Source organism: Alexandromys fortis, unplaced genomic scaffold (assembly GCF_014885135.2).
Source record: "Alexandromys fortis isolate MF-2015 unplaced genomic scaffold, M_Fortis_MF-2015_v1.1 scaffold_157, whole genome shotgun sequence".
Lineage (NCBI taxonomy): Eukaryota > Metazoa > Chordata > Mammalia > Rodentia > Cricetidae > Alexandromys > Alexandromys fortis.
The window spans coordinates 365,061-375,729 of record NW_026068041.1 but is presented as its reverse complement, the minus strand read 5'-3'; the positions used below and the strand labels follow the sequence as shown (position 1 = coordinate 375,729).

The 10,669-nt window shown below is 51.7% G+C and overlaps 1 protein-coding gene across 3 annotated transcripts in view; it reads left to right on the top strand.

Moving 5' to 3' along the window:
- LOC126515732 (TGF-beta-activated kinase 1 and MAP3K7-binding protein 1) overlaps positions 1-10,669 on the top strand; it is a 65,622-nt gene that overhangs the window by 20,976 nt on the left and 33,977 nt on the right. Inside the window, exon 4 of one of the 3 annotated variants that reach the window (XM_050165600.1) lies at positions 2,738-6,184. The exons of 1 other annotated variant lie outside the window; for it this stretch is intronic. In XM_050165600.1, the coding sequence (XP_050021557.1) occupies positions 2,738-2,959 (222 nt within the window). In that variant the 3' untranslated portion in view covers positions 2,960-6,184. Of the gene's footprint in view, positions 1-314; positions 1,816-2,737; positions 6,185-10,669 lie in introns of those variants that run through there. One more of the 3 variants, XM_050165601.1, reaches the window with a different exon arrangement.

Below are 10,669 nucleotides of genomic sequence, written 5' to 3'. Positions count from 1 at the left end.
TATTTAAAAGGACCCCAACACCCATTTTTTGGGGCATCCTCAGCCCCCAGTTTTGGGAGCTAGAATTCTGTGGTTCCTGGAGACCAGTCATGGTAACCATAGCTCTTGATGCCTTCAGGACTGGGCAGGACAGTCAAGGTGACCCCAGGGGATCTCATTTGGAAAGAAGGTATCTGGAGGAGAGTGGGCCTCTGGCTGAGATGGGCAGAGCTGACCAGACCTGAAGGACTGGTGCTGCTGGCCACAGCTGGCCTTCCTGAGTCAGCTCTGCCCTTCCACCTCCTCAGCGGCCTCACCCCTGCTCTCTCCGGCAGAGCCTGACAGCAGCCCTGGCCGTCCGCAGACTCAAGGAGCTTACCTTCCAGGAGGACTACAACACACTGTTCCCCGCCTCAGCTCAGCCGTAGCCCCTGAAGGGCAGGGAGTCCAGGCCCCCAGCAGGGCTCAGGTGCAGGAGACGGCTGACCGCTAGGACAGGAAGGACAGGCTAGCTGGAGCAGTCAGCTAAGACTCAGCGCTGGCTCACTCATGCTGCATCACTTCCTCCGTTTATTCTTTACGTTCACTCCTTCAGTAAACATTTATTGAGCAACTGTTTGGTGCCTGTGTGGATTAGACTGGTCCCTGGTCCCAGGAACCTGTAGGCTGGGAGGGAAAGGTAGCCGACCTTCCACAAAGTGGGGTGGTCCCTTAGAGGGTCCGAAGTGCCTCCCTGGAAGGGGCTGAGCCTGGACAGTGTGATAACCTGTCTGTGATTGTGGTGTGAAAGGCCAGCTTACTGTCCCCCTGGGGTGACTTCCTGCAGAGGGCTGGCCTGGAATGTTGGAGGACCTTTGGCCCAGCTCAGCTTTCCTGTGCTGTGTGACCAAGAGCAAATTCTTGCACCTCTCTGAATCTTGGTCAATTTTCCTAGCCTGACTAATAGTGGATGAATGTCCTCAGGCAGCTGAGCAGGCTGAACAAAGGCCCGCAGGCCTTGGCACAGGGATGCTCAATAAATGTCAGTTCTGTCATTCATTCGTTTGTTCATTCATTCATTCATTCATTCCTTGAGTAAGGTGCATCCCCATAAACTCTCCTTGGGGAGTGGGTCTTCTAGTGAATACTTGTTCTGTCGAAAGACTTTGGCCTCTAGATCCTTCTCACTGCCTCCTCTGGGTCCCCAGAATCTGGACAGCACCCACCCAGGGCTTGTACTCTCTGCAAGCTGTGAGGATGCAGTAGGTGCAAGCGGACTCCAGAGCATTGCTTCTGCCTTGCTGTAGCTGAATGCAGAGAGTGAGCCAGCAGGCCTTGGAGGCATGCAAGTACAGACAGCCTGCTGCCCAGTGAGATAACACGTGGAGTGCAGGTCCCAGAGTGCTGAATAGAGTCCCTCAGTCTCTCTCTTATGATTGCTGGGCAGGACCTTCTCCCTTTGCACTGGGTGGCAGGGGACTGGCCACAGACACCGTCTCCAGTGTCTCTAGGGCACTGGTTCTCAGCCTTCCTAATGCTGCCACCCTTTAATACAGTTCCTTATGCAGAACTATTTCATTGATACTTTATGACTGATTTTGCTGCTGTTATAATTGTAATTTAAAGAACTGACATGCGACCCCCAAAGTGCTCTAGCTGGCAGCCTCTATCTCGAAAGGATTTGTGGAAGTCTTCACTCCAGCTTCCTGCCTCCGCAGGCATCACGAAGCCAGGGAGTACAGGGAGAGCCTGGCCTCCATACTTCTCTTTGTTTCCTGCCCTCTCACCACTGCCCCAGAGAGCCCTGACAACTCCTCAGTCCCACACAGGCCAGGGCCTCTGGCTTTGGGGCTGAGTCTCGGCCGTGACCCAGGACTGTGGGCCGGAAAGGTCTAGGGAAGGCTTTCTCTGTGAATTGCAGAGCCGATTTGATGTGGTCCCTGTGGTCAGCATCCTGTCTTCTCTGCATACGGCTGCAGGCAGTCCTTTCCCGGACTCTGTGAGACAAACAGGGCCCAGCATGTATCAGACAGTCAAGGTTCTGATGAGTCCTGTGGATCTGAGACGTGTTTTACTGCTTTGTTCATTTCCCAAACTTGTCTTGCTGTGTGTTTCAGCTGGAATTAACTTTAGTGGCAAATGATTTCAATTCCAAATAATAATAATAATTTAAACAAATTTCAAATCTGGAGAAATAGTGTGGGGCTTGCATAGTGGCTCTGAATGCCTTCAGCGATTAGACACAACCTTAGCTCTTACCCATTGTCCATCTTAGTGCGTTTTTTAGCTATTGGAGCGCAAGCTATCACATCTGTTTTCCGGGCATTAGACCTGACAGTGGGTCATGGAATATGGCTGTGCCTCATTGGTTGGAAGTTAACCACACGACTGTGCCTAGCTGCAAGAGAAGCAAAAAGATGGCTTTTAGGCATCTGTTTTAGGAGGCTTTTTCTCTCATTTCACATAACACCCCTGAGAACACAGTTTGGGAGCAGGCTGTGGGCCTTTGGGCCATCTTAACCCTCCGAGGCTGAGTTGTCTTGGCTTGGGATACTCGGGGCAGGTGACTTCTGAGGTTCTTTATGGCTGGATGATGTGGTCCTGGGCCTCAGAAGGGGTGGCTGTGTGAACAGTCCTTCCCCTTAGTCAGGCTTGGTGGTTTGAACATCTGTAACCATCTGTATCCTGTCAACTAACCTCTACTAACCCAATACTCTTGTCTGTCTCTCTCCTAACCATCCCTCCTACCTGTCCTCGTCCCTGCCTGCCCCCATCCCAGGCGGGCCAGGCTGTGCTGGCCTTCCAGCGGTACCAGATTGGCGCCGACTCGGCCCTCTTCTCCCAGGACTACATGGATCCCAGCCAGGACTCCAGCATGCCTTATGCACCCTACGTGGAGCCCAGCGCTGGGCCGGACCCTGCTGGCATGGGTGGCACCTACCAGCATCCAGCCAACGCCTTCGATGCTGAGCCCCAGGGTTACCAGTCACAGGGCTACTGAGCCCCCATGATGGTGGTGACAGTGACCGCCTACCCTGCCCCTGCCCTTTCATCCTAGCTCCCCTTTCAAACATCCTGCTCCCTCCCAGGTGACCCTGCCTAGCACCTGCTAAGCCTCCAGGTGATTCCACTGAGGCCCAGTGCAGCTGGGGTGGGTCGGTGGGGGGGAGCCAGGTGGGGTGTGTCTACATGTGTGTGCAAGTGTGTGCCCAGCAGGGGTCTAGAGGGTGGGGCCCAGGGGTTACAGTCATTCATTGTGTCCTTGAGCATTTGCTGAGCACCTACTGTATGCCAGGCCTTGCTCGGCTGGGGAGTGAGGGATGGGGGACAGTGGGTTGAGGAAGCCCTGCTCTGGGTGCAGGAAAGGCGGGACAGACAGATATGGGCAAGTTTGGCTACAGGGGCTCAGTCACAAGGTGAGTGTGGTCAGTCACAGGATGGGGACCATCATCCCCAGAGTCCTTGGTATGGAACAGTCGGTCCTCCTGGAATTGCCAGGGACATCTGCATTTTATATTCGAGGGAACCGAGGTCTGAGAGGTCAGAATACTTTGTCCAAGGTCATTCAAGGAGCTGAGGACAGGCCACCTCAAGGTAGGCTAGATGCGGAGCTCCTGCCAGCCTTTCTTTCTATTCCTGCACCTAGGCTTTGCCTCTCAGTGTTACTCTAATTCGGGGGGTGGGGGGGATGCTTCAGGACCTGAGTCCAGCAAGACACACGATCTGCTGCAAACCAAGGGCCTCTTCTGCCTCAGTTACTTTCCCCCATTCAGGTTCTCTCCTCAGTCCTGACCTTCTAGAGGGCTCCCCAAACCTGCCTCTGTCCCCTTGTGTTGCTCCATGCTCAACATGCCCCATAGGGAACTTCTTTGGGGTCTGCCAGCAACCTCCTTTGCAGTCTCCCAAAGGAGTGGTGGCCATCTCTGTCTCTTGGGCTCGCTGTGCACATGACTTGGTAGACAGGAGGCTGGGGGGGAGTGGAGACCTGCCCAGAGGTCCCTGTGCTAGTGGTAGAGCTGGCCTTGACTCCACCCATCCAGCAGGTGACTCCACCCTTGTCACCACCTGGGACACTGTCTCTGCTTGTCTGGGTCAGCCAGGGTTCAGGACAGGAGCTTTCAATGTCAGGTTCAGTTTGAGTGCCATAGCTAAGGTCCCACTGCCCCAGATGACTCGTAAGTGAGACACGAGAGAATGGACTCAGGAAGATCTCGGGCCACGGGAAAGAAAATAGCAGGTTATCTCAGCGACTAGAGATGGAAGAGTGGGTGGGGCCTATAGAGACAGCAAGGCCACATTCTCACATGAGGTGCTTCCCTCTGTGTGACAGAGGGAGCCCAGAGGGAGGGTGTCTATGCCATCATCCTGTGTACCTAGTATATACCAGCAGGGCATTGCCTTGTGAAGCAGGGCAATGGGCTGCGGGTCAGTTTCAGCAAGGGTGTCCTCAGCATCTCACCCCGTGCCCTACAGGACTCTGCCAGGCATGTTTTCTCTTCTGGTACCCATGTTGGTGAGGTGTCACCAAGGATGTCTGTGGCGCCTGTCCGCTAAGAGCCTGTGAACTCCTACATAGAGGTACAGGGCCATTACCATAGGATACCTGGCATGAGTGCAGGCCTCAGGAAGACAGCAAGGGAGGGGCCACGCGCTTCAGAGGCACAGAAGGAGCACCACTGCCCCCTCCTGAGCAGAAGGGGAAATTGAGTCTCTGTGAGCATAGAGAGTTAGCATTGGAGATTTGGATCCTAATGGGGTCTCCAAGTTCCGTAGGGGGCTCCAGTGTTGGGAGAGGACCCCAGGCAGCTGAGTGACAGCTGGCTGTTGCTAACTTCCATTTTCCACACCTGGGAAGGGGCTCTGTGTACAGCCCCATGCCCCAACCAGGTGGGTCAAGCAGGGACAGCTTGGGTGACTTAACTGGTTTCAGACCAGAGGGGAGACAATGGCCACAGAATGTTTCTGTGCCACCAAGAGGCTATGAGAAGTCCTGGCCTTTGCAACTCCTGCTGGTGAACGCTAGAGATCTGAGGATGGCCCATCGGTGTCTCCCTAGGCAGCAACAGGCCGCTGGTGATGTCAAGCAGAGGAGGGCAGAGTGCTGGTTAAACTCTGCCCAGCCTGGGGTGTCTATCATCGACCTTAGACCTCAGGCTGCGAAAGTTTACAGGACCAGGAGCTGGGCTGCTAGGACCTCAGCAGGCACCCCCTCCTTTTCCAGATGCATGCCACCATCATGGTAGCGATGTCAGACAGCGGACAAGAAGCCTAGGAGGATTTGAGTCAGACCCAGGCTTCTGACTTAGTGATTTGGGAGGGATCACAGCCCCACACCTCCTTGGACAAAGCATAGTCCTTGTAGGACCCAAGGCCAGCAGCACCCTGGTTTCCTTCCCCTCTCCACTGCATCTGCTTTTCTCTCCCCCACAGCTGGGCCCTATGGACTTGGGGCTCCCTTTTCCCTGTCAAGCACAAAAGAAGGTCTGGGAATGGATTCTACAGGACTTTATAGTTGCAGGGGTCTTTCAAGAGACTCATGTCTCATCCAAGGTTAAGCACAGAGTGAGAGATTGGGAGCCCCATCTTCTGCCTTCTGAGATGTCATAATCTGCACAGTCACAGGCCATCTTGCCTGGGTGGCCCCCAGTCCACCTGGAGTGTAGCAATCAAGGGGCTAATTCCCAGGGAACCAGTCTCCGCTCCGTCTGCCCCTCATGACTCTTGGGGTTCCAGGCTTTTCCCATGTAACCAATAGATCCCACTTGTTACCCCTGGGGCACCCCTAACCTTGATCCACAACCCCTTTGAGTGTGAGCAGGAGTCCCCAGAGTTTATGGAGGATGGGCTGGGCTAGCCATCTCCTAGTGCTACCCCCACCCTGACACTCCCGCCCCCTGGTGCCCACAGCTCTTGTCTGGGTGCCCCAGCCCCTCCCACAGCGTTACTGCCTGTGTATAGTATAAATATATATATTTTCTATATATAAGATGTATAATATAAGGCTCCACAATATATCTGTGAGTGTGTGTGCGCGTGCGTGTGTGCGGTGACGGGCGGCCCCCAACTTGGGCCCTGCTCTAGACCCTCCCCCACCTGGTTAAGCCTCTCCAGAGTGGATCCAGTGGCCCCGTGGCATCCTCCTCTATGACATCCATCCATCCGTGGTGAACCAAGTGAAGGTGGTGACTTCTGGTGATATAGTAATAAAGTGAAGACTTCCAACTCACCGGGGGCTGTGTCACTGTTTCTTCATCGGCCCTGCCCGTGTGTGGTTTCAGCTTGTTTATCCCCTCTGTCTCCGCTGCCCTGGGCCAAGTTTTATCTATTTACTATTGTTTGGTTAACTTGTTTTTTTCCCCAAGACAAAGTTGCAGGTCTTCTAGGCTGGCCTCAAATTTGCTCTGTAGCTGTGGATGACCTTGAACTCTCTGTGTGTGTGTGTGTGTGTGTGTGTGTGTGTGTGTGTTTGACACACTTGCCATGATGTGCCTGTGGTAAGCAGAGGACAAGTCTGTTCTTCTATCTTTACTTGGATTCAGGGGTCAAATTCAGATTACCAAGTTTGTGCAGCAAGCACCTTTGCCCACTGAGCCATCCCACCAGCCCTTCACCTTAGTGTTTTGGGACATGATCTTCCCCTGAATCTGGAGTACACCAATTCAGCAATTCTAGCTGGTCAGTAGTGCAAGAGCTCCAAGGATCCTCCTGCCTTCGCCTTCCCATACCAGGATTATAGACACACTCGGATCCTCCTACTTAGATAACAAGCGTTTCGACTGTTCTGATCCTGCCTCCACCTCCTGAGTGCTAGGATGATAAACACTTGCCAGCACTCCTTGTTTATGCAGCACAGGAGAGAATCCAGGGCTCCGCGTGTGCTAGAGCACTGTACAGACTAAGCTATATTCCCAGCCTAAGTAGATTTTTCTAAGTATTTACATATTTACTGCGGTGGTGGGGGAGGGGTGCTCTAGTGCACATGTGGAGGTCGGAGGACAACTTCAGGGAGCAGGTTCTTTCCTTCCACCATGTGGATCCTAAAGATTAAACTCCAGTCACCACGCCTAACGGCAAGTGCCTTTACTCACTGAGCCATCTTACCAGCTCCACACAGATTCTTTGTTTGAGTCTTGGTTTTTTTTTTTTTTTTTTTTTTTTTTTTGAGACTTTGGTTGGCCTGACAATGAATGTCAGGCCATAGACGAAGCTGGCTTTAAACTCCCAGAGATCCTCCTGCCTCTGTCTCCTGATTGTTGGGATTAGCTGAGTGTGCTACCACTCCCGGCTCATTGTAAATGTTTTAACAATTTATTCATGCAGTTATAAATATTTATTCACTTTTATGTGTGTGAGTGTTTTGTCCGTATGTATGTCTGTGCATCACGTGTGTGAAGTCTGTGCAGAAATTAGAAGGGGGCCCTGGATCCCCTGGAACTGGCGTTCTCTGTGGCTGTGAGCCATGATGTGGGTGCTGGGAATGGAAACCAGGTCCTCTGCACGTGTAGCAAATGGTTTTAACTGCTGGGCCATCTCTCAAGCCCCCAGCTTGTTTATGCAATTTGATTTCCTCAACTACAAAGGAAAGGTTATTGTAAAATTGCCTCTGTTAATGATAAAGCGTCTTGAGGACACAGCTCTCTTCTGCAGAGTGTGGTGAACTTTTAATTTGATTTCTGTGTCTGACGTTTGCTTTGTGATATTGTAAATTCTTTTAAGTCTTTCCCGGGGCTGAAGAGATGGCTCAGTGGTTAAGAGCACTGCCTGCTCTTCCAGAGGACCCAAGTTCAATTCCCAGGACCCACGTGGCAGTTTAAAATTGCCAATAACTCCAGTCCCAGGAGATCCGGCACCTTCTTCTGGCCTCTCTGGGTACCAAGCAAGCAAGTGATTCACAGGTAAACATTCAGGCAAAATACCCATACATGTTTAAAATAAATAAATAAATAAATGACAAAAAAAATACTTTCCTTTTTGGTTCTTTGAATCAAACCATGAGCTTTAATGCAATCTTCAGATCCATCTTTTATTTTACAATTTGCTATCAAAAGTCCCTGCGGCTGTGCCGCCCGCTGGCTGTGCTGCCCATTCCTTGGCTCCAGCACTGCGTTTGTGCACACCCCACACCGTCAGGCACTTTTACATGAAACCCCTTCTCTTACCATGGCCCTGCTGGGCTTGTGCCACTGCTCACTCTTTTGTTACACTCCTCCTGGGCACAGATCCTTCCTCCCCGTTCCCTTGCAGCTCCACGGAGTCACAGACTGCTCAGCCATACGAGTGCATGCCAGGAGGGCAGGCCAACTCCTAGACACCTGTGCTGCCCGCCCACCTACCACGCTTGCTGGCCTGAGCCTGCGGAGTGCCATCTGGCATATCTCCCCTGCTCCTCGGCGTACTGCTTTGTATACTGGATGTACTTAGAAAATACAAGTGCAAAGGTAAAACCAGAGGCTGGGGAGGTGGCTCAGTTGGTAAAGTGCTTGTGCAAGCGTGAGGACCTGATTTTGACTCCAAGCATCCGCAAGAAAGGTTGGGTATGACTGCAGGCACTGATGGCTTGTATTCTCAGGACTGCGGGCAGACGGTGACAGCAGGGTCCTGGGCTTTGTTGGCCAGCCAATCTAGCTGAATGTTTGAGGTTCAGTGAAAGAACCTGTCTCCAAAAACAAGGTTGACAAGGTCGACAGCTCCTGAGGAATGACATTAGGTCTCCACATACAAAATCAGATGCGCTTGCACGCTTGGGAAAACACACATGCGCACATGAATGAAATTATTTAGAAATTCAGGATGGCTAAGTCAGAGGGCTGACTCAGGTCTTCTGAGGACAGGACCCTGTCTGAGGACACAGGTGGCTTGCCCACAAGTCTGCCCTGCTTAGAATGTTAATGCCAGCCCTTCCATGTCTCCTTTTTTTTTTTTTTTAAGATTTATTTATTACATATACAACATTCTGCCTCCGTGTATGCCCACATGCCAGAAGAGGGCACCAGGTCTCATTACAGATGGTTGTGAGCCACCATGTGGTTGCTGGGAATTGAACTCACGACCTCTGCAGAGCAGTTAGTGCTCTTAACCACTGAGCCATCTCTCCAGCCTTAGGCCTTTGTTTTCTTCTTTCAGTTTCCCCGTCAGTTAGCTCCTGACCCTGGGCTAGAGCTAACCCAGCTAACCCAGCATAATCCACTTCACGTTTTTCAACGTCCTTGACAGGTCCTGTTTTATAAAGGAGCTGGGGCTGGGCAGTGGTGGCGCAAGCCTTTAATCCCAGCGCTCGGGAGGCAGAGGCAGGCGGATCTCTGTGAGTTCGAGACCAGCCTGGTCTACAAGAGCTAGTTCCAGGACAGGCTCCAAAGCTGCAAAGAAACCCTGTCTCGAAAAACCAAAAAATAAATAAATAAATAAAAATATAAAGGAGCTTGGCCATGGCACGGGGTCACAAGAGCAGAACCTGACCCCACCCCACCCCTGACTCTTGCTTTGAAACCTGCTGGGGACTTGGCTCCTTTCTGCTGAGTTTGTTCTGTTACACTTCATAAGCTAGATGTTCTTGGCTTGTTTAGTTTTGCTTTCGTTTGTGAGCTTATTGACAGTGCTGGGGACAGAACCCAAGGCCTCATACATACCAGTGAGCCACATCTCAGCCCCTTAGAGCTTGTAGAGCTTGCTCTTAGGGTAAAGATTCCCAGTTCTGTGTGTTTCTGGACTGGTGACTTCTCCCTTGTTCATTGTCTGTCTCCTTTGCTTCTCCGCCAGCTGTGTCCCATTTGTTTTTTAAAGATTTATTTATTTATTATGTATACAATATTCCTTCCATGTATACTTGCATGCCAGAAGAGGAGAGGGCACCAGATCTCATTATAGATGGCTGTGAACCACCATGTGGTTGCTGGGAATTGAACTCAGGACCTCTGGAAGAGCAGTCAGTGCTCTTAACCTCTGAGCCATCTCTCCAGCCCCGCTGTGTCCCATTTGTATGCCCTACAAATGCTCCTTCAAACATTCAAGAGATGTTGCACACCAGCACTCGGGAGGCAGAGGCAGGTGGTTCTCAGTGAGTTCAAGGCCAACCTGGTCTACAGAGTGAGAACAGTCTCCAAAGCTACACAGAGAAACCCTGTCTCGAAAAACCCAAACCAGCCCGGATCCTTTAGGGATCAAGCCTCGACCCCACTAGCTCCATCCCTTCCTGGTGCTTTCCTTCGTTAAAGGATGATAAACAGTCCCCTTCCCATAGTTCATCATGCTGCTGGGGGGCTGGTTATAGCACTGAAAGCAACTTTGCCTGTGACCATCTCCAGTAGCAAAAGGAATAGATGTATCTATTAAAGTGGCCGGTACTGGATTCCAGCACCTGGGAGGTGGAGGCAGAGGCAGGCGGTGAGTTCAATACCAACCTGGTCTACAAACTAAGTTTCAGACAGCCAGGACTGTTAATATATAGAGATATCCTGTCTCTGGCATGGGGTGGGTAGGGTGAACGAAGCCAGTACTGACACCACACAGGCACATGGCAAAATTCTGCAACAGAAAATACAGAAAGGAAGGAGCCTTGTCTAGTGGTACTTGCCCTCTTGTTGGACAAGGCTACAATTATTCCTTGGGGTCCTAGGCAAAATGAAGCAATCCAAGGGGAAGATGAAGATGGGGGAGGGAAGATGACAAATCTTTTATTGATGTGGGATTGCAGCCTCCCTACAACATTTTACTT